The 24,216-nt window shown below is 49.7% G+C and overlaps 1 protein-coding gene across 1 annotated transcript; it reads left to right on the forward strand.

Moving 5' to 3' along the window:
- Positions 1-660: 660 nt before the first annotated feature.
- On the forward strand, positions 661-2,620 carry LOC123123160 (anthocyanin 3'-O-beta-glucosyltransferase). Its single transcript, XM_044543622.1, has one exon. It carries the CDS (start codon positions 842-844, stop codon positions 2,312-2,314), a length of 1,473 nt encoding a protein of 490 aa, XP_044399557.1. The 5' UTR covers positions 661-841; the 3' UTR covers positions 2,315-2,620.
- The last annotated feature ends 21,596 nt before the right edge of the window (positions 2,621-24,216 follow it).

The following is a 24,216-nucleotide window of genomic DNA, read 5'->3' on the forward strand; positions in this document are numbered from 1 at the left end:
TTGAGTCAAACAGACAGTGACTAATTGGTTTGTAAGAAAAAAAATATTACATGCGAACCACTCAGATTGAGTGGATTTATCATCTGTCAACGTTGTAGTAGTATATTCTAACAAGATCCATCAAACAGGTGATGCCAAGGTACCAAAATCGCCATTCCACAAGCTTCTGTTCTGGAAGATGGAGATCACCAAGGGACGCGGAGGAATTGATCCCGAGCTCATATGCTCCGCATGAACAGTAAAATCGAAAAAATATCGAAAAAAATTCTAAAAGTTCTAAATTTTTTTTGGGAGAAACATTGACAAAAGTTCTAAGTGCCTGCAAAAATTCGTCGTGAAATCACATTCCTAGAAGGCATGGCAAAAAAAACAAAAACAGTACTATGAAAAAGCTACTTTCAAAAGCATTTTGAAGCACTGAATTTGTTTTTTTTTGCCACGCCTTACAGAAATGTGATTTCATGATGAATTTTTGCAGGCACTTAAAACTTTTGTCAATGTTTTTCCCAAAACTTTTTTGAATTTTTTATATATTTTTCCGATTTTACTGTTCATGCGGGAGCATAGGAGCTCGGGATCAAAAGATGACTTTCGATCACCAAGTCTGAAGCCACTTCTCCTGCTCGCTCACCTTCCTCGGTGGTTCGATCAGACAACGAGATCCCAAACGTTTATGACCTTATACATAAATAGTCCTCTGCACGGCTCTCTTTAATCGCACCGAGGCTTACGTCTGATCTGCATTTGTAGTTGTACTCGATCTCCTCCCCCACGCCGGCCGTAGTACTCTACTCTCCGTCGGTCGGTCACGGGACGCGGCTAGGCGGCTAGCTCGCCAGCCATGGCTGTCCAGGAGGAGGCGCTGCACATCCTCTTCTTTCCGTTCCTGGCGTCCGGCCACCTCATCCCGACCGCCGACATGGCCGCGCTCTTCGCCGGCCGCGGCGTCAGGTGCACCATCCTCACCACGCCCGTCAACGCCGCCATCATCCGCTCCGCCGTCGACCGCGCCAACGACGCCTTCACCGGCACCGGCTGTCCGGCCATCGACATCGCCGTCGTCCCCTTCCCCGACGTCGGGCTCCCGCCGGGCGTGGAGAACGGCACGGCGCTCACGTCCCAGGACGACCGCGACAAGTTGTTCCACGCCGCGCAGCTGCTCCGGGAGCCCTTCGACCGGTTCCTGGCCGACCACCGCACCGACGCGGTCGTGTCCGACAGCTTCTTCCACTGGTCCGTGGACGCCGCCGCGGAGCGCGGCGTCCCGCGCATCGCGTTCCTCGGCAGCAGCATGTTCGCGCGCGCCTGCAGCGACAGCATGCTGCGGCACAACCCGCTGGAGAACGCCCCCGACGACCCCGACGCCCTCGTTTTGCTGCCGGGGCTGCCGCACCGCGTCGAGCTGAGGCGGAGCCAGATGATGGACCCGGCGAAGATGACGTGGCAGTGGGAGTTCTTCAAGAGCGTGAACGCCGCGGACCAGAGGAGCTTCGGCGAGGTGTTCAACAGCTTCCACGACCTCGAGCCGGACTATGTCGAGCACTTCCAAAAGACGCTCGGCCGGCGCGTGTGGCTCGTCGGGCCGGTGGCGCTCGCCAGCAAAGACATGGCTGTGAGAGGCACCGACGCGCCCTCGCCGGACGCGGACAGCTGCATCCGGTGGCTGGACGCCAAGCCAGCCGGCTCGGTGGTGTACGTCTCCTTCGGCACACTAACCAAGTTCGCCCCGGCGGAACTGCACCAGCTCGCCCGCGCGCTCGACCTCTCAGGCATGAACTTCGTGTGGGTGATCGGCGCCGCCGGGGGCCAAGACTCTACTGAATGGATGCCCGAAGGCTTCGCCGAGCTCATAGCGCGCGGCGACCGCGGCTTCATGGTCCGAGGCTGGGCGCCGCAGATGCTGATCCTTAGCCACGCCGCTCTCGGCGGGTTCGTGACGCACTGCGGCTGGAACTCGGTGCTGGAGGCCGTGAGCGCCGGGGTGCCGATGGTGACGTGGCCGCGGTACGCGGACCAGTTCCACAACGAGAAGCTCGTGGTGGAGCTGCTCAAGGTGGGCGTCAGCATCGGCGCCAAGGACTACGCGTCAGGCATGGAGGCCCACGAGGTGATCGCTGGCGAGGTGATCGCCGAGTCCATCCAGAGATTGATGGAGAGCGACGCCATCCAGAAGAAGGCCAAGGACCTCGGTGAGAAGGCAAGGCGCGCGGTGGAGAAGGGCGGGTCTTCGTACGACGATGTTGGCCGGCTGATGGACGTGCTGACGGCCCGCCGGAGCTCCGTCAAGGTTGGAGAAGACAACCAGGCCAGCTGATGGGCTGGTACGACGGTGTGTTAATTTGGGCAGCTTCGAACTTTCCTTTTGCTGATTAATGGCCGCTAGATCCGCTGGCGATCTTTGCTATTACGACAGCCATGACGGCATGGAATTTAATTGTGCGTCGCTATTTTATAAGAAAAGTGTAAAATGAGTAAGAAAACTTTCTTTTCGCATCTCGTTGACAGAAAAGACTCGGTGGATGCCAAGCCACGCTCGTGCTCTGTCAGTATCATGGCTCCAAACATGATACGTAGCATGGTCTCTGGCCATATATAATGCTGTACGTTCCCGTTTCACCAAGGGGATTTTGCCAAGGGGACCCATTTCATCCTATTTATTCTTACTTTGCTCTCAAGGACTAACAAGCCTACTTAAGTGCATAATTGGTTTGCTATCAACATTTGGCATTGCCAAATGCCAATATTTGGCAAAATCAGAAGTTGCCAACATTTGGCAATTTTTTCTGAGATTGGCAATGAAAATTGACAAGCAACCAATCTCTAGCCAATATTTGGCAGTTGCCAAAATTTGGCATGCCAATTTTTGGCATCAAACCAATTATGCTCTAAATCTGTTGGTACAGGGCACTTGAGAAGAGGCATAAGGGTGGGTATCCACGTCCCATGAATTACTCACTTACTATTTTCACTTACTATTTGCAGATGATTGCCTCATCTTCAGACAGGCATCACATGCAGGAGCAAGAAGAATTCATGACATTCTTGAGATATATAGACGAGGGTCAGGCCAACTTGTTAACAGAACAAAATCTGCAAAAAAATTCAGTACAAACTGTGATGATGATATGAAGGCAAGGATGCATGAAGGATCTGGTATTGCTACTGAAGCATTAATGGAAAAATACCTTGGATTACCAACCGCTCTTGGTAGGTCCACGGATGAACAGTTTGAAGGAATTGTCTCATCACTTAAAAAGCTGTGTAAAGGATGGACTCCACAATTGCTTAATAGTGCTGGTCGAGAGGTACTAGTTAAATCTGTTGGTCAAGCGATCACGACTTTCTCAATGAGTTGTTTCCGTTTATCAAAGGACGTGTGCAAGAAGATAACTAGCGTATTAGCTCGGTACTGGTGGGGAGGAGATGAAAAGAAGAGGAAAATGCATTGGAAGAAGTGGATTGACATAGCCATCCCGAAGAGCGAGGGAGGCATGGGATTTAGAGACATTCAGATTTTTAACCAAGCTATGCTCGCTAAGCAGGGGTGGAGGCTTGTCACAAACCCTGATTCACTGTGTGCAAGGTTACTAAAAGGCAAATATTTTCATGATTGTGGTTTTATGGAAGCTAGAAATAAAAGAAATGCTTCACATACTTGGCGGGCGATCTTGCATGGTCGAGAAGCGTTAAAGAAAGGGCTGATCAAAAGAGTGGGGGACGGCAACACTATTAAGATCTGGGAGGACCCTTGGGTGCCTGAAAGCCATGATAAACGCACATTGGTTAAACTCCCAACTACAACTGTGACCCTGGTGGAAGAACTGGTTGATCAAGATAATGGTGGTTGGGATATGCAGAAGTTAGAAGCTAATTTTGTAGAACCAGATGTATCGATGATAGCTAGGATCCCAATGGGCAGAGCAGAGGAAGATTTCTGGTCATGGTTTCCGGACAGATTTGGAAACTTCTCAGTACGATCCTGCTATAAATTGATGATTGAACGTCGACGAGATGTGGAAGCAGCATGAAGTGCAAGCGGACCGGACAAGCTACTCTGGAAGAAATTATGGAGCCTCCCAGTACCACCGAACATGTGACGCCCGGGTAATTAAGCTACAGTGAACCTCTGCTAATGATGCCACATCACCTCCGCTACTGTTGCTAATCTCGCGTTAGTTCAAAACCGATTCAAAATCCAAATTCAAAAACAAGTCAAACATATAAAATTTTCAAAAGTCAAAACTAAAATGTTCTTATTGTGACAAATAATTCATAAGATATATTGGTGGAGAAACCAAGTCTTTATAATATGTTTAAATGCACTAAACTAATTAAATCAGTAGCTAAAACCATTAATTAAATGCCTTTTATATTTTGTAAAATACTAAACTACATTATTTTGGGATGAAACTTTTTGTGGTTGTGACATAATTTGCAACATCAATTTAGGTGCCACTTTGGTATTTTATTAAAACCAAAATAATTAGAAACTAGAAGAAAATAGAAAAGAAAAATAAGAAAAGGTAAAACAAAACAAAACAAACAAAAAAGGGAAAGGGAACCCCCCCCTTCACTAGGCTCCGGCCCAGCTGGCCAGCGCAACTGGCCCACCTAACCTCCCCTGCCTATATGGCCTCATACCCCAAACTCTAACCCCCGAGTCACCCCACTTCCCCCCACACGATCCCCTCTCCTCCCTCTGTCCCCCCGATTAAAATGCCCCTGACGCCGCGCCGCCGCACCTCCAGGCCTCCTTCCTCTCCCTGGTGCACCGCATCATCTTCCCTGAGCTCGGCGCGCACCCCATCCGTGGCCGCCCGGAACCCCCGTCGGAGCTGCCCCGCCACCGCGCCGCCGTCGATGCCGCCTCCTCGTCTCCGTCGCTCGTCCTCACCCCCTCCTCGTCGGACGCCGCCCCCTGCTGCACCACCGCCTCAACCTCGCCGTCGCCCCCGTTGTCGGTGTCAAAACCGGCGGATCTCGGGTAGGGGGTCCCGAACTGTGCGTCTAAGGCTAATGGTAACAGGAGGCGGGGGACACAATGTTTACCCAGGTTCGGGCCCTCTCGATGGAGGTAATACCCTACTTCCTGCTTGATTGATCTTGATGATATGAGTACTATAAGAGTTGATCTACCACGAGATCGTAGAGGCTAAACCCTAGAAGCTAGCCTATGATTATGATTGTTGTTCCTGTCCTACGGACTAAACCCTCCGGTTTATATAGACACCGGAGGGGGCTAGGGTTACACAGAGTCGGTTACAAGGGAGGAGATCTACATATCCGAATTGCCAAGCTTGCCTTCCACGCAAAGGAGAGTCCCACCCGGACACGGGACAAAGTCTTCAATCTTGTATCTTCATAGTCCAACAGTCCGGCCAAAGTATATAGTCTGGCTGTCCGAGGACCCCCTAATCCAGGACTCCCTCAGTAGCCCCTGAACCAGGCTTCAATGACGATGAGTCCGGCGCGCAGATTGTCTTCGGCATTGCAAGGCGGGTTCCTTCTCCGAATACTCCATAGAAGATTTTGAACATAAGGATTGTGTCCGGCTCCGTAAAACAAATTCCACATACCATCGTAGAGAGTATAATATTCCAAAAATCTAATCTGCTGACAACTTTTCATAACGTGACATCCTGCCGTGGTCCGGTCATTACAAACCGTTTTTCCCAGCCTGCCACTGCACGTGTTGCGAGGCGGTTTTATTGGCACGTCTTGTCGAAGCAGAGATCGTGTTCCCCTTATCACGGGATTCTCATCAATACGGGTGTGGGTAACCCAATCGTGCTTGTTAGTATGACTCCTCGATTTTAGGCAAGTTCCAAAAGGTCACGCGGAGGATGCTTGATATTCACCCTCTTTATAAAGGGGCCAAGGCCTGTCCTTTTCTTCTCACGCTCGATCCTTCCCTTCCCCCACCTCGAGTCCCAACACCCAAGGCTCAGGCTAAGCGCTTCGGACCTTCAACCATGTCCGGATCCAACCTTCAAGGTCGGTGGATGGCCTCCTCTGTCACAGAGGAGGACATCAAGAAGCTAAGGGAAGCCAGGTATCTGACCGCCGAAATCCCGCACAGGCTGCCTGCTCAAGGGCAGGTCATCCCCACTCCCGAACCCAACGAGAGTGTCGTATTTGTTTCCCACTTCCTCCGAGGGCTAGGCTTTAGTCTTGATCCCTTTGTTAGAGGGCTTATGTTCTATTACGGGCTCGATTTCCACGATCTAGCTCCAGATTCCATCCTTCACATCTCGTCGTTTATCGTCGTGTGTGAGGCCTTCCTCCGCATCACCCCACACTTCGGCTTATGGCTCAAGACCTTCAATGTGAAGCCGAAGACGATCGATGGGCGACACGCAGAATGCGGAGGTGCCATAATAAGCAAAGGCGCCGATGCTCTATGGCCAAAGGGTTCCTTCCCGGAGGTGTCCAACTTATGGCAGCGGGAGTGGTTTTACATCACAGCTCCCCGAGGTACAAAGTGGGCAGCTGCCCCCGCCTTCCGCTCGGGCCCTCCACCGCAACTGGCGTCATGGGTCAACAAGGGGCTGGACTGGGGGCCAGTTAATGACGTGCTGACATTGCAAAGTCGCATCCGAGATCTCCTCAAGAGGGATGTCAGTCTTGTCAAGGTAATGCAAGTTATGCTAGTTCGTCGGGTCCTGCCATGCCAACGTCGATCTCTCCGTATGTGGGAGTTCAACCCGGAAGGACCGCGAACTATTCAGCAATTCTTCGGCGTGACGCTCGAAGAGATGTATGGATTGTTCTTCGGATCACGAATAAAGTGTCCGGACACCACCGAGGATGGGGGTCTCAACTGCAACCGTCTAGATACCCACGTAAGTAATTCTGCAGCCGAACATGCTGTGTTTTTATTTGTCACAACATCATTCTAAAAAAATCACTCTCGGCCAGGACTGGATAAGAAAGGCGGAGAGGATCAGGTGTTCGGCCCCCCTTCCAGAAGGCTCACCGGATCATGTACTAGCCAGGATGCTTGAGCACGCACCTTATCAAGTGCCATCAGGGGAAGATAAAGGGAGGAATAAAGAAGCCAAAAGCGGGCTTCACACATTACACATCCAAACCGGGGGAATTAGTGTCTCCGTGAAGGAGGATAATCAGGGAGAAGAATCTAGAATCCCCTCTCCCCAAGGAAGGAAAAGTACCGCCTCTGAAGACTTGGAAACGAAGGTTTCCAAACGAGGGAAGAAACCTTCGCCAGGGGGCCCTGCCCCGGAGGGCGTCCTTACCGCACAGCGCCCGCAAGGGGGCCAGCCCTCCACCGAGCTGTAAGTGAACAAGAGTACTTTGGTAAATATAACCTGCTTTATCTCCGAGGACAATAACCGAGACATATATCTTGCTGTCCAGCTGGTAGCCCTTCTCGACAGAGCTCGCCTTCGGGGGATCTTCTTCCGGAGATGATGGAGAGCGAAACGCCTCCCCCTGTCTCCCCGCCTCATGGGGCGGGCGACCCTGAGGTGTCATCACGGAGGATTTCTCCTGATCCGCCAAGGCCAGAAGGTAACCCTTCGGCCACCCGAAGTCCGGAGGATTCGGCTCCTAAGGAGAGCAAAAGAAAGAGTCCGGGACTGTCCGGTGCGCAACCGGACACACTGATGCGTCTTCTGGAGCAAGCGGCTATCTCAGAGGTGCATCGTACTTTAATGGGTACGGTGGTTGAGAGGATTTCATCCGCCAAAAGTGGGTTGCATGAAGCTTTTACGAGCCTGCTAAGAGGCTTTGAGGTACGCAAAGTAATATATATATATATATATATATATATATATATATATTGACGGTACCGCACACGCTAGGTGTGCTCTATACAGATAGTAGCCCCTGAGACTCTGGTTGCTGTCCAGAGGCGGCAAACAGAGGATCATAGTCCCAGGTAATGATCGCGCTGCTTTCATGTGCAGGCGGCTGAGGGTCCGGTGGCTGGCCGGACTGCTGAGTTTGCCGAACTGAGGCGGCAGCTTGACGCGGCAGATGCCGACATCGCGCTTGTGAACAAGCGGCTTGACGAGGCACAGGGTATGTATTTTCGGGTGGTCAACAAATATTAAGAGGAGCATGATGCTAGTATCTATAATATGCTGTGACTGCAGATGGAGCTGCCGCCGTGGAGACCCTTCGGGCAGAACTTGCCCGAGCCAAGGAACAAGCCAGGAGAAGTGATGCGGCCTGCCCTAAAGGCGGCCGAAGAGTTAAGAGCCGAACAGGCTGCTCATCGCCAGAGCGAAGATAAAATAGCCAAGATGGCTGTTGAGCTGAAAGATGCCGCCGGCCGATATGAGCTTCTTGAAAAGGAAAGCCAAGCGAAAGCGGCTGACCTGAAGAAAGCCATGGAAGCAGCCAAGGAAACCCGCTCTAAAATCAGAGCGGCGAAGGAGGAGCTCCGTCAAGCCGGAGATATCACGGCTGGGAAGCCCTTTTTGTTGCGGACGAAGTTCGGAGATCCGAAGTATGCCCCTCTGGATCAATTATGGAGTGCTGCAGACGCGTACTTGGACTTGGCAATGAGTGCTGCTGATGCGACTGAGTTTTTCAAAGATCAGAAAGATCATGAAGTGGAAAGGTTGTTCTGGTCGCAGTTCAGTGCTCCAACGCGTCCGCTGCTGTTAAATGAACAAATGGCCGAGTGGGCCGAGCTCCATAGGTTGTCCGGACTTGCCATGAGGTCTGTCGTGGATCATCTTTGGCCGAAGGGACCAAGGCCGAATAGTTATTTTGGTTTAGTGCAACGATTCCTTGGTGCTGTGCCGCATATCGACGCTGTAAAGAGGTCGGCGTGCATAGAGGGTGCGCGGATGGCTCTTGCCCGTGTTAAGACATACTGGGCAGAGATGGAGGCCACCGCTATTGCAACCCGGGGTCCGGCCGTAGGCCAGGTCTCGGCGAGCACTATTTTGAAGAAGTCCTAGAAGGCGCTCGTTTAATAGAGGCTCAGTGCTCGAAGAGTATCATGTTCGAGTGACATGTATCCCAATTGTAAAAACAATGCTATTTGGATTATAAAGGCTGTGTTTATACTTTTGCCTGAAAGTATTATGATGCCTCCTGTGCGGCCGTTTATGTATGTATATAACCTGAAAGTTTGCAGTCGTCGGCTTCAGCCCCCACGCATATAATGCGGGGGTGTTCAGAAAAGCGCGTATTCACACTTGATCCAACGTCTTGGTCCATTAAGGAGGTGATAGCGCGGCGAACAAGGCAATCGGACTATATAGCTTTAACACTTTCACTTAGCCATAGGAGTTTGACGGTGGGGCTACTATATAGCCCCTGGTACTTCCGCGCTCATCCGAATACGGTGCGCGTACATACATGACCGGGAAACCGGTCCTTCGTTAATGCGGAGGAATCGCGAAGATTCCGCTGAGTCATCGAGTGGTTGACCAGTCTCGCGCTTTATCATGACAGTCAGTTTTCGGCTTTCTCTACTGAGGTGCTCATCCAGATGAACCAGGGCACAATCGCAGTAGTTCTCCCGGTGCCACCTTAGCCGATAGAGCGGAACGTAAGGTAGCAAAACACGGGAGCCGGGCAAACCCAACTATTGACCAAAGACATGATTCGGAGCTGATGCATATAAGGCCAAACTCGCGACGCCGAACACTCCCTAAGGTATTCGGACTTTACAACATATACTGGGCTGAGTAACGCCCTCGATAATGAGCCCTGAATTTCCAGGTACGTGCATTAGTCTGACGTGACGAAATGCCAATAACGCCAGCATCCCTCTCGGTTGTGTTGAGTATCCGGAGGGTGTGAAGCAACAAGAGACAGTAAAAAAGGTTTACACAGGGTCTTAATCTAAAAAGAAACCTTTGAGCGGGGCCCTGCTGCACGTCTGCGCCTGTGTCTCCGTTGTGCCGTATCCTGGAAGGGTGTAGCACGATGATCATCTGTAAAAGAGAAAAACCCAGGTGAAAGTCTTCGTGCGAAAAATTGGTTATTCTTAATGAACCATTAAAATGCAATCTAAATAGGGTCAAGCCGAACTGTAGCCCTTTTTACATGCGGGAAGCCCCTAGCACCACCTATGGGGGTATATCCATCGACCCAATCTCAGGTTTATCTGAGCTGTTACAGCTAGTGGTGCGCCGGACTCGTCTAACCGTGTCCGCGGTCTTGACGACCGATCATTTATTCTGGTTGGAGAGGCCGTTCAGTGTTCGGCTGCTAGAGCCGCCACATATTCCTCCGCACGTAAGGAACGCTCTGTGTTTCCGCTAACTATGATGATGCCACGTGGACCGGGCATCTTAAGCTTAAGATAAGCGTAATGCGGTACTGCATTAAAACGAGCGAAGGCCGTTCTTCCGAGTAGTGCGTGATAGCCGCTTCGGAATGGAGCGATGTCGAAGGTTAATTCTTCGCTTCGGAAGTTGTCGGGAGAACCGAATACAACCTCTAGTACTAGAGAGCCCGTGCAGCGGGCCTCTGGGCCTGGTATTACTCCTTTAAAGGTAGTATTGCTTTGGCTGATTCTTGTCGGGTCTATCCCCATTTTGCGGACGGTGTCCTGATATATCAGATTAAGACTACTGCCGCCGTCCATAAGGACTCGGGTGAGATGGTATCCGTCAATTATTGGGTCTAGCACCAAGGCAGCCGATCCTCCGTGCCGGATACTAGTCGGGTGATCCCTGCGATCAAAAGTGATCGGGTAGGCCGACCAAGGGTTGAACTTGGGGGTGACGGGCTCCACGGCGTATACGTCTCGGAGTGCGCGTTTGCGCCTCCTCTTCGGTATGTGAGTTGCGTAAATCATGTTCACTGTTTTGACCTCTGGTGGGAATTTTTCTGTCCCCCAGTGTTCGCTGGCGAGGCTCATCCTCGTCTTCACTTGGTATCTCCCTCCCCTTGTGTTCGGCGTTTAGCTTGCCGGCCTGCTTGAAGACCCAGCATTCTCTGTTGATGTGATTTGCAGGTTTGTCGGAGGTGCCATGAATCTGACATAATCTGTCTAGAATCTTGTTTAGGCTGGACGGTCCATCTCTGCTGCCTTTAAATGGCTTTTTTCCGTTGACCGGGTCGAGAGCCCCTGAATCCGGCGTTTACCGCCGTGTTGTCTGGGCTATCTTCATTGTTTTGATGCTTGCTTTTATTGCGTCGCGGTTTCCCGTTGCCATCCCTGACTTCGGATGTGCCTGGGTTGCTGGTGCCGCTACGGGCCAGCCAACTGTCTTCGCCCGCGCAAAAGCGGGTCATAAGGCTTGTTAGGGCTGTCATTGTCCTCGGTTTTTCCTGGCCGAGGTGTCTGGCGAGCCATTCGTCCCGGACACTGTGTTTGAAAGCCGCTAAGGCTTGAGCATCCGGGCAGTCGACGATTTGATTCTTCTTCATGAGAAATATGTTCCAAAGCTTTCGGGCTGACTCTCCGGGCTGTTGAATTATGTGACTTAAATCGTCTGCATCCGGAGGTCGGACATAGGTCCCTTGAAAATTAGCCCTAAAAGCATCCTCAAGCTCTTCCCAACTTCCAATTGAGTTTTCGGGGAGGCTTTTCAGCCAGTGCCGAGCTAGTCCTTTCAACTTGAGGGGCAGGTATTTGATGGCGTGGAGATCATCTCCGCGAGCCATGTGGATGTGAAGGATAAAGTCCTCAATCCAGACCCCAGGGTCTGTCGTTCCGTCGTATGCCTCTATGTTCACGGGTTTGAATCCCTCTGGAAATTCATGATCCAGCACCTCATCGGTGAAGCATAGGGGGTGCGCGGCACCCCTGTATTTGGATGTGTCATGGCATTCTCTGACGGTTGTAGTGTTCGGTTCTGATTCCGAGCTGTTATTCGGTCAGTATAGTCGTTTGGGCGGCCATGATTCTATGCCGGAGCGCGCTTCCTAGATCCGTAGATGGACCTGGCCATACCGCCTTTTTTGTGCAGGTCCCCTCGTAAATTGTGCGTTGACCTATGTGCGACGTCGTTAGCCGCCCTGTCGCGGCCACTGGGTGGTCGATCCGGCTGATCGGCCGTTTTATTTTTTGGCTGAATGGGCTCTAAAGCCTCGTCGTCGGATTCAGGCAGCAGCTTGCGCTTTGGATAGCTCTTTGTGTGGCGACTGCCACCGTACTGTTCTTCAGTGTCAAGCACTTTGTTCCATCTGCTATTGAGCGTATTCTGCGCGGCCTTAAGCCTTTGCTTTTGCTTCTTCAGGCTCCTCGCAGTGGCAATATGCCTTCTATGGAGGTTCTCTTGTTCCAGGTGCCTTTCCGGGATGATGTGTGCATCGTCGTCCGGACTGTTCTCCTCTCCGGAGACAGGTTGATGAGCTTTACAATCGGCGTCACCGTGATCGGACAGCGGCTCCGTACTATGTTCGCCGTCCGCTGGCTCATCCTGCTCCATCGCTGGGTCCATGTGGTCGTCGTTTCCTTTGGAGTCGACCGGGGTATTATTCTTTCTTGCGCTGTTATCGCTGTTTTTGCTGAGGCGGGATTTGGAGCGGCGCCTACATCGTTGCTTTGATTGCTTCTCGAGGGGGTTATCCTTTGCTGCATCCTTCCGTTCCTTGTCGTTGTTTTCTTTGAGTGTATCCACCATGTATATATCGTATGATGAAGTGGCTGTCCAGCGCCCTGTGGGCGGTGGTTCCTGTTCCTCTCCTGCATCGTCGTCCATACCGTCGATGTCTTCGGAGTCGAAATCAAGCATGTCGGTTAAGTCGTCGACAGTGGCTATTAAGTGGGTGGTGGGTGGGGAACAAATTTCTTCGTCGTCCGCTTCCCACTCGAGCCGGACATAGTTCGGCCAAGGGTCTCCTCACAAGGAGAGAGACCTCAATGAACCTAGCACGTCGCCCAAGGGCGAGTGCTGAAAAATATCCGCGGAGGTAAACTCCATGATCGGTGCCCAATCAGATTGGATAGGCACGGACGCAAGCGGTTCGGAGCCTGTGGCCGGGGACGAATCCAAGGGTCCGATAACACAGGTCTCATAGGAGGTGAAGTCAGTATTCGGCTCTATCGCCGCTGAGTGTGCGGCCTCCGTGGCGGGGTCCATCCACCCGTCCTCGGATGGCACGATCTGCTCCGGATTGAGGGCCGGAGTAGCCGCAGGTGTGATCTCCCGAACACCGTCCGATGGCAGAGCTAAGTCATGCTCGTCGTGACTGTGCGGCGCACCTGACATGAGCTCGAATCCGTCGAAGATCAAGTCTCCGCGGATGTTGCCAGTATAGTTCAAGCTTCCAAATCTGACCTGATGGCCAGGGGCGTAGCTATCGATCTGCTCCAGATGGCCAAGCGAGTTGGCCCGCAGTACGAAGCCGCCGAATACGAAGATCTGTCCGGGGAGAAAAACCTCACCCTGGATCGCATCGTTGCCGATGATCGAAGGAGCCATCAAGCCTTTATCGTGACGGCACAGTGGAACTCTCAATGAAAGCACCAATGTCGGTGTCAAAACCGGCGGATCTCGGATAGGGGGTCCCGAACTGTGCGTCTAAGGCTAATGGTAACAGGAGGCGGGGGACACAATGTTTACCCAGGTTCGGGCCCTCTCGATGGAGGTAATACCCAACTTCCTGCTTGATTGATCTTGATGATATGAGTATTTCAAGAGTTGATCTACCACGAGATCGTAGAGGCTAAACCCTAGAAGCTAGCCTATGATTATGATTGTTGTTCCTGTCCTACGGACTAAACCCTCCGGTTTATATAGACACCGGAGGGGCTAGGGTTACACGAAGTCGGTTACAAGGGAGGAGATCTACATATCCGAATTGCCAAGCTTGCCTTCCACGCAAGGGAGAGTCACACCCGGACACGGGACGAAGTCTTCAATCTTGTATCTTCATAGTCCAACAGTCCGGCCAAAGTATATAGTCCGGCTGTCCGAGGACCCCCTAATCCAGGACTCCCTCACCCGTCATCCTCCTCGAGCCGCTGCCACTCCCCTACACCGTACGGTGAGGCCAAACCCAGGCCTCTCCTTCTTCCCTTTTTGCCATGTGCACACCACGCCCTCGCACGCCGTTAGCTGTGACCACGCGCCATCGTGACCCCGACCACTGCTCCGGCCGCTCGACACGCTCGCACGCCTGCCCCGCAGCCTGCTGGCCATCCTCGGTCGCCCGTCTCTGTCTGCTCGTGCCGCCCGTACTGCGGGAGCTGCCGCGCCTTGCTAGCCTGCCCGCCTGCTGTCGCTGCTGCTTCTTCCCCGGGCCCCCACACTCCGCCGCGCTGGCCCGTGCCCTCCGCAGGCCAAGCCTACCACCGCCCCGCTGCCTCCTCGTACTCCCAGGCCATGGCTGCCGGCGCCTTCCGCGTGCCCGACGAAGCCCCTGGCCTCGCTGTCCCACTGCGCTCGTCGTCGCCTCCCGCTACTGCCGCGCCGCCCCGCCTCCACCGCTGCTCGCCATCGTCTCCCTGCCGCCGGCCCCGCCCGACTGGCACGCTCCGCCTGTTGGCCGCGCGCCCGCGTCCGGTGTCAGCCTCGCATGACTAGCTGTTCGGGCGATGCCCCACGCCCGCAGCGTGCGAAACCCACGTGCCCAGCGCCCGTTAACCTCCCCTCTGACTATGATGAACGGGGCCCGCGCCCCTTAGAACAAAAAAACAACAAACAAACAAAAACAAAACAATAATTGAAATAAATAAACAATTAATTAATTAACGGAAAAACTAACGCCCACACGTGTGGGCATTTGCACATCGCCCACACGCCTCCATCACCACTCATTTTGCCACGTATGAACAGATGACATCAGTAGAAATCTTTTTGGTTTTTGGCTTAAAAATGTTTTATCTCCTAATTAAAAAACTGACTTAAAAATCCATTTTCGCCATTAAATCCGTCTCGACGAGATCTTCAAAACTAGACCCCATGTTGATATGTTTCGATGAAATTTTTTTTCCCCAAAAGTTGCCATGATGTTTACACTGTAGTTGCCATAGTGCTTAAACTAAAGTTGCCATGTGGCAATTTTAGTTTGTAGATCATGGCAATTTTAGTTTCTCGATGATGGCAATTCCAGTACTTTGATCATGAAAATATTGTTTTGTATGAACCATGGCAATTCTAAGTGCATGTATCATGGCAATTTTAATTTATGGTGCATGGCAAGTCTAGTTTATTAATTCCCCGTTTTATAATATGTCAAAATTTAGTTTTAAATGTAGAAGAAAATAGCTGAAACATATCATGGCAACTTCAGTGTAAACATCATGGCAATTCATGTGCAATAGACACGTCAACTTTTAACCAAAAATTTCGTCGAAATATATTGATATGAGATCTAGTTTCGAAGCTCTCGTCGCGAGGGATTTAATGGTGAAAATGGATCTTCAATCGGATTTTTAATTTAAGAGATAAAATATTTTAAAACAGAAAATTCAAAAAGATTTCCACATGCATGCATGCAGTGACATGGCGTAGTCTGTGTGCTATCGGGCGTGTGGGCGGGTTTGGCTCCCACCACACGTGTGGGCGTTAGCGTTGTCCTTAATTAATCTAGTTAATCCTATTAATTAATCTGTTAACTACTTAATTAGTCTAACTAAAACTGTTAGTTAACTAGGCAGACAATGACAAGGGCCCCACCCCTTGTTGACCAGTCAAAGTTTGACTGGTCAACCGGGTCCCTTGGTCCCACATGTCAGCCAGTGTACATTTTGTGTACATTGTGCTAGGTACATCTAGCAATTTGACATTTAATTTTCAAATTAAAATAAAATAGAAAATGAGTTAAAACTTTAAAAATTAATATAAAATAATCTGTAACTCGGATGAAAATACTTTGTACATGAAAGTTGTTCAGAACGATGAGACGAATCCGAATACGCAGTCCGTTCATCCGCCACGCGTCCCTAACATAGCGAACATGCAACAATCAGCCTCCGTTTCATCTGCCCGAAAACGTCAAACACCGGGAATACTTTCCCGGATGTTTCTCCCCTTTGTCGGTATCCGCTCCTACCACGTTAGGGCACACCTAGCACCACTCATTGTCATGTCATGCATCGTCATGCTTATGTTTGCATTATATTTTTTGTTTCTTCCCCCTCTTCTCTCCGGTAGACTACGAGACTGACGCCGCTGCTACCCAGTACGACTATGGTGTTGACGACCCCTCCTTCTTGCCAGAGCAACCAGGCAAGCCCCCCCTGATCACCAGATATCGCCTATTCTTCTCTCTACTGCTTGCATTAGAGTAGTGTAGCATGTTGCTGCTTTCCGTTAATCCTATCCTGATGCATAGCATGTCCTTGCTACTACTGTTGTTACCTTTACCTGCAATCCTACATGCTTAGTATAGTATGATAGTATTCCATCAGTGGACCTAAATTCTTGTCCGTCTGCCATACTATACTATTGGGCCATGATCATTCGGGAGGTGATCACGGGTATATACTTATATACATAATGTATGATACTTGTGGTGACTAAAGTCGGGTCGGCTCGTAGAGTACCCGCGAGTGATTCACGGATTGGGGGCTGAAAGGACCTTTGTCCCGATGGCCCTCTGTGTGGATCTTTGTGGCAGAGCGACTGGGCAGGTTGAGACCTCCTAGGAGAGAGGTGGGCCTGGCCCTGGTCGGCGTCCGTGGTTACTTCATAATAACACGCTTAACGAGATCTTGGTATTTGATCTGAGTTGGGTCGTTGACCTTATACGCACTAACCGCCACGTGGGACAAGATATGGGCAACCGGCCTCGTGGTATCAGCCAAAGCCTTCATGACGTCAGCGACTGAGCGGCGCACGCCGGGTTGGACCGCGTAACGCAACTTCATTTGTAATGGAGGTTGCTAGGTCTGCTCACCGGACGCGTACGCAACGTGCAAGTGTGCAATGGGCGATGGGCCCAGACCCCTGTGCGCATAGGATTTATACCGGCGTGCTGACCTCTCTGTTGTGCCTAGGTAGTGTTGCGACGTGTTGATCTCCCGAGGCCGGACATGACCCAAGAAAGTGTGCCCGGCCAGAGGGATCGAGCGTGTCGGGTAATGTGGTGCACCCCTGCAGGGAAGTTGATCTATTCGAATAGCCGTGTCCACGGTAACAGGCGACCCAGAGTTGTACCTTGACTTTATGACAACTAGAATCGGATACTTAATAAAACACACCCTTCCAAGTGCCAGATACAACCCGGTGATTGCTCTCTAACAGGGCGACGAGGAGAGGATCACCGGGTAGGATTATGCTATGCGATGCTACTTGGTGAACTTACCATCTACTCTCTTCTACATCCTGCAAGATGGAGGCTGCCAGAAGCGTAGTCTTCGACATGACTAGCTATCCCCCTCTTATTCTGGCATTCTGCAGTTCAGTCCACCGATATTGCCCCTTTACACAGATACCCATGCATATGTAGTGTAGATCCTTGCTTGCGAGTACTTTGGATGAGTACTCACGGTTGCTTTGCTCCCCCTTTTCCCCTTTTCCTTTCTTCCTGGTTGTCGCAACCAGATGCTGGAGCCCAGGAGCCAGACGCCACTGTCGACGATGAATCCTACTACACCGGAGGTGCCTACTACTACGTTCAGGCCACCGATGACTAGGAGTAGTTTAGGAGGATCCCAGGCAGGAGGCTTGCGCCTCTTTCGATCTGTATCCCAGTTTGTGCTAGCCTTCTTAAGGCAAACTTTTTTAACGTATGTCTGTACTCAGATATTGTTGCTTCCGCTGACTCGTCTATGATCGAGCACTTGTATTCGAGCCCTCGAGGCCCCTAGCTTGTATTATGATGCTTGTATGACTTATTTTACTTTTAGAGTTGTGTTGTGATATCTTCCCGTCAATCTCTGATCTTGATCGTACACATTTGCGTGTATGATTAGTGTACAATTGAATCGGGGGCGTCACAAGTTGTTATCAGAGCCGACTGCCTGTAGGAATCCCCCTTTCCAACTCCTTTGCCGAAGTTGAGTCTAGCCTGAGAAAAATGTTTTACTAACTTGGCTGTGTGGCTTACGGGCCCACGTCGCCATTGGGTGGTATTAGTATCTTTTATTCCTCGTCTATACTCTGGGACTCTGATCTCTCTTCCATTCGGGTTAAATGATTTTACTAACTCTAACTCTAGGCTCTCATTAATACTTTCTCCCAGAGAGCCCCTCAATCCAAATGATCGCCTGCTTTACCAGAAGACTCCGAAGATACTCTTCGATGTTTTCTCAAAACCCTTGTGCCTTTCGCCTTTACAATCCCCTTCCACCGGTAAATTATTATGGATAACTACATACACTTGCCATTTCAATCTCATTGATCTTGTTATTAAAAGATACCTTAGAAATTATCTCTATTGTTCCGAGAATACTTTGTGCCTACTGCTTTGCAGTTCATTATCCACATAAACACCCCTACGGATAATTCCTCGCACTTACCGAGTATCCGCCCATCCCTAGTTGTTTGTATGTTTCACTAAGTTCTTCGAAATAATATCCGATCTTCCGAAAATCCTTAGCAGCTTATTGCTCTTGAAATTCTTGCTTGCTTGCATTATGGTTAATTCCAAATGCCTAGCATTATTCATTGACATCCTTTGTCACAATCATTTTGAGACGTTGATTCAATATGATGCGGATGCTCGCAATCATCAGTCGCAATTAGAATTCGTCCTTCCGTCCTAGACGTCATTTTTGAACATGAGCTGGTTCTCGACCAATCAATTGCCGTTGGTTGTACCCCTAAGTCTATTCAGCTTATCCATCCTTAATCAGAGCGTTTGCTTTTGATCCCTTGATTTGGAAAATCTTAATTCCTTTAAATTTGAGCTTTGAATTCGTCAATTGTTTCTACAGTATGATCTCCTTACATTCTTCCTTCCTCTGGTTGAGTACTGATGATCACGTTAGATCCCTTGAGGACCATCGGATCCTTTGTTGGACTTTATCCGATAAAGTCGTCCGTATTCAATCACTTTGGAAGTTCTTTTCAGGATACATAATACCATTGGTAAATCCCGTTCTCTGATTTGGCCAACCATGCTCTGCTTTCGAGCTGGAGGTATTTGCTCTTGAAGTTTGTGGTATATGTTCCTAAGCTGCCCCTATGGGTTGAACCTATACCTTCCCTAACCGTATGCACCCGAGAGTTTTAATGAGTCATACTCTTCTGGTGATATGTCAGATAAAACTTCAACACTACAACTTCGTCGAAGGCGAGAAGTGAATGAAAGGTTATGCATTAGAGAAGTGGGAGTCGACCTTGAACTTTGTGTTCATGCCCATGGACATGATGTAGATCCTATCATGGAAACTTCTTGTAATAATAACTATTTCCTTGATAAATATCATTTGGTGTCTTTGAATTGATCCTTTGCAACCGTGGTTCCGACCATGATTGTTCTCCTTTGATTCTATTTCTCGGACAAATTAAAGTACTTGCCTTCTGCAGATTAGTACGCCTTCCCAACCTCTATTTTTGATCTACCTTCGAGTATTACCCCCTAGCATCTCGAGGATATCAACCCATTACACTACATCTTATGAATTTCTGATGAAGTAGTACCTTTCCCCGTCATAGTCACTCCACGGGTTCTGGGCTGTCGTCAACTGAGAACACCGATTTGTGAATCAAATCAACACTGTGATTCAGTACTTCCAGTACTTTGTTGTTGAGAAGTTTAATACTCCATCACGTCATTCCTAGCCTGATCGGCTACATCATCATCATGCTAATTATAACTGTGCTACCTGGTCCTTCTTCCCGGAGCACAATTTTTGATGATGAGCTAAGCTTACGTCGATGTTCCTTGTCTTATCATTTCAACTCGAACATCAAGCTTGATTCCAAGTTTGTGTCGTGTCTGTGGTTCCAATAACCCTTCGCTTCACCATTGCTTTTGCTTGATGTCGTCGCTGATCGATTACATCTTCATGAAACCTCTTGGCAAAATTTGTCGTAATCATCATCAACATTGTGAGCTCTTCAAGGATATCAATCGAATTCATGTTGAGAAATACCATCCTTGCCCCTCGATGAATTGTGTTATCGTCGACAACATTATGGCCTTCCCTCCAACACAAACTTGTTCTTGTTCTGTGTTGTACCTCGAGTTCCTTGCTACCCAACTTATGTTATGTTCTACCTTGAAGTGTTACCATCTTTTATGTCAAGGATGTAGTGGGGATTGCTCCACCTCTTAAGAATTGTTGATATAGCAATACTTCTCGCCATCTCCTTTCATATATTGGTCACAGTCTTGAATCAAACCGGGATACAAACAAGTGAACGGTGCTGCTTAGATTCTGTACTTCTAGCAACCCTATTGCTTTGAAGTTAATGGTCGATAGTTCATTCTTAGACTATTGGTTATCAAATCACCATTCTAACAATGATCATGCTACCTAAGCCCATACTTCAGGTGCACCTTTCAACCAATGTTTAATTGTGTATGTTTTCCTTGAGCATACATCATTATACCATTTGATCTGACAAATGTTATCTCCTTATTCACATAATTGTGGAAATCCATCTTGTTGGAAATCTTGATGAATTGTCGTTGATGCCATCAGCCACCTCCTCATCTTCTCCTTGGTTTAATGATGAACTCTTGTTTCAAAACTCGCTCCCATGGTTTAATTCCCGAGAATCTTACAATGTCACCTCGACAATTTGTGTTGCACCTTTCTTCTCAGGCAGCCTGAGTCTAAGGTATCATGACACCAATCAGATCTGAATCTCGGTCAGATATGATGGTTGGAACATATTTTCAATAGTTATAACATTTGTCCCTATATGCCCCGGTAAGGTGATGTCATGCCTAGCACACCTGACCAGAGGACCTAGCGTTATAGTTTCCTTTTTAACAAGGTTAATCATTTTTCCATGAGGAAATTGAATGCCTTGTTTAATAAGTTTATCCCGATGGATCCTTTGTGTATCCAAAGTCTGATCTTTGCTTGAAGACCATGTCAATGCTATCCCGAAGCATGTCTGTGGTACTCCGATTTCCAATAAGAGCATTTGAAGCACAATGCTAAATTCTCTTTATCAATTATCCAAAAACTGTTGTATGGGTAATGTCATGAAATTTCTTCCCCCTTTCCTAAGGGGTTTTCTACGTTATATCCTGTCATGGATTCATGCTCTGCTTGTCCTTGGGAAGGATATATGCTTGAAATATGTGTTTAAACACATTTTCCTTTCCATTGTTCTGTTTAATATGATGATCACCTCTTCCTTTCCATTGTTTTGTTTAACCTTTCTGGTGATCTATATGATCTAAGCAGTAATATTCTTCTGCTTATGAAAACACCTTGGTGTACAACCGTGTCAGTAAGACCCTGTTGCTTTTGTTGATGGCATTCCGGTAACCGATGGACGAGAACTTTGCCTATAGGTCCGCCTCGTTTCAACGAGCAGGAAAATGGTTCTCTTCGTCCCTCGCCCTTTGTACCGAAGTTGTTGCCGACATATCTGACAGTCTCTTCTCTGACGTGCCTTGCTATCAACGCCTTTCTACTTTTAACCCACATGGTGGGCCCATAACCCACAGTTCCCCAGGATCAAAACCTGACTCTCCTGTACACCCCCATGTTCCCAAGGTTGTTCCTCGCGCATGGCCTCGTATGTAATTCACGAGCCACCTTCTGAGAGATCATCAATTCTTGTATCAGACATATTACTTATTCCCGTTGCTTTGAACCTCCTTTCACGCCCTGTTTCAGGCATTGAACGATTGTCCGCCCGCTCGTAACTTCCCATGATAGCTACTTACTTTGCTCTCGATATTTTCTTAAGTTTCTATTTGAGAGTTACTTCCACCACCTTCCCTGATGTTATCGACCAGATAGTCGACCTTGCAGAGGTCTGTTCTCCCGGAATACCTTTTTTTCCTTCGTAAGTATGATGGAGTTCCCGAAGAAAGGATGCCGACTTCATCATGATGACATGAAGCGGAGAAATGGAGACATCAACGTAATGGATCGACCTCTTCGAGAAGAGCAACCAAGACCGAGAGGATTCGTTAGAATTTCGTAACCAGATCTTTCCCCCTTACTCCCCCTCTTAAATCTCGGGACGAGATTTCTTGTAGTGGAGGAGAATTGTGACGCCCTAGTAATTAATCTACAGTGAACCTCTGCTAATGATGCCACGTCACCTCCGTTACTGTTGCTAATCTCGCGTTAGTTCAAAACCGATTCAAAATCCAAATTCAAAAACAAGTCAAACAATTAAAGTTTCAAAAGTCAAAACTAAAATGTTCTTATTGTGGCAAATAATTCATAAGATATATTGGCGGAGAAACCAAGTCTTTATAATATGTTTAAATGCACTAAAGTAATTAAATCAGTAGCTAAAACCATTAATTAAATGCCTTTTAATATTTTGTAAAATACTAAACTATATTATTTTGGGATGAAACTTTTTGTGGTTGTGACATAATTTGTAACATCAATTTAGGTGCCACTTTGGTATTTTATTAAAACCAAAATAATTAGGAACTAAAAGAAAACAGAAAAGAAAAATAAGAAAAGGTAAAACAAAACAAAACAAACAAAAAAGGGAAAGGGAACCCCCCCTTCACTGGGCTCCGGCCCAGCTGGCCAGCGCAACTGGCCCACCTATCCTCCCCTGGCCTATATGGCATCGTACCCCAAACCCTAACCCCCGAGTCACCCCACTTCCCCCCCACATGATCCCCTCTCCTCCCTCTGTCCCCCCCGATTCAGATCGGGGGAAATGCCCCTGACGCCGCCCCGCCGCACCTCCAGGCCTCCTTCCTCTCCCTCGTGCACCGCGCCGTCTTCCCTGAGCTCGGCGCGCGCCCCATCCGTGGCCGCCCGGAACCCCCGTCAGAGCCGCCCCGCCACCGTGCTGCCGTTGGTGCCGCCTCCTCGTCTTTGCCGCTCGTCCTCACCCCCTCCTCGTCGGACGCCGCCCCCTGCTGCGCAACCACCTCGACCTCGCAGTCGTCCCCGTCTTCCTCCTCGAGCCGCTGCCACTCCTCTACACCGTACGGTGAGGCCAAACCCCGACCTCTCCTTCCCCTGTTCCCATATTCACACCGAGCACTCGCACGCCGTTAGCTGTGACCACGCGTCGTCGTGACCCCGACCAATGCTCCGGTCGCTCGACACGCTCGTGCGCCCGCCCCGCAGCCCACTGGGCCTCCTCGCCCGCCCGCCTCTGCCTGCTCGTGCCGCCCGTACTACCTGAGCTCTCGCGCCTCACTAGCCTGCCCGCCTGCTGTCGCTGCTGCTTCTTCCCCGGGCCCCCACGCTCCGCCGCGCTGGCCCGTGCCCTCCGCAGGCCAAGCCTACCCCCGCCCCGCTGCCTCCTCGTACTCCTAGGCCATGGCCGCCGGTGCCTTCTGCGCGCCCGACGAAGCCCCTGGACTCACTGTCCCACTGCGCTCGTCGCCGCCTCCCGCTACTGCCGTGCCGCCCTGCCTCCACCGCTGCTCGCCGTCGCCTCCTTGCCGCCGGCCCCGCCCGACTGGCCACACGCCGCCTCCCAGCCGTGCGCCCGCGTCCGGTGCCAGCCTCGCACGACTGGCCGTTCGGGAGATGCCCCACGCCTGCAGCGCCCGAAACCCACGTGCCCAGCGCCCGTTAACCTCCCGTGTGACTATGACGAACGGGGCCCGCGCCCCTTAGAACAAAAAAACAACAAACAAACAAACAAAAACAAAACAATAATTGAAATAAATAAATAATTAATTAATTAATCTAGTTAATCTTATTAATTAATCTGTTAACTACTTAATTAGTCTAACTAAAACTGTTAGTTAACTAGGCAGACAACGACCGGAGCGTGTTGTGCTAGCCTTCTTAAGGCAAACTTGTTTAACCTATGTCTGTACTCAGATATTGTTGCTTCCGCTGACTCGTCTATGATCGAGCACTTGTATTCGAGCCCTCGAGGCCCCTGGCTTGTATTATGATGCTTCTATGACTTATTTTACTTTTAGAGTTGTGTTGTGATATCTTCCCGTGAGTCTCTAATCTTAATCGTACACATTTGCGTGTATGATTAGTCTACGATTGAATCGGGGGCGTCACAGAACATTAGAAACTTCTGGTGGTGAGTGATCAAGGGTTTTGTCCCTTCACGAGTTGTCTTACGTTCTAGGCATATTGAACACATTGGTTTCTGTCAAGCATGCGGGCAAGAAGAGAGTATTAGGCACGCCCTCTTTGAGTGCACATGGACTAAGCTATTCTGGCTGGAAATAAAGAACAATATGTCCATCAAAGTACCAGAGCTACATCCTGAAACATGGGCTATGGATTTGGTGGAGGGAATC

This window comes from Triticum aestivum, chromosome 5D (genome assembly GCF_018294505.1).
Source record: "Triticum aestivum cultivar Chinese Spring chromosome 5D, IWGSC CS RefSeq v2.1, whole genome shotgun sequence".
In the NCBI taxonomy this organism is placed as follows: Eukaryota; Viridiplantae; Streptophyta; class Magnoliopsida; order Poales; family Poaceae; genus Triticum; species Triticum aestivum.

Excerpts from the sequence above, each read along its gene's own strand:
- LOC123123160 (XM_044543622.1), top strand. The coding sequence starts at position 842 with ATGGCTGTCCAGGAGGAGGCGCTGCACATCCTCTTCTTTCCGTTCCTG.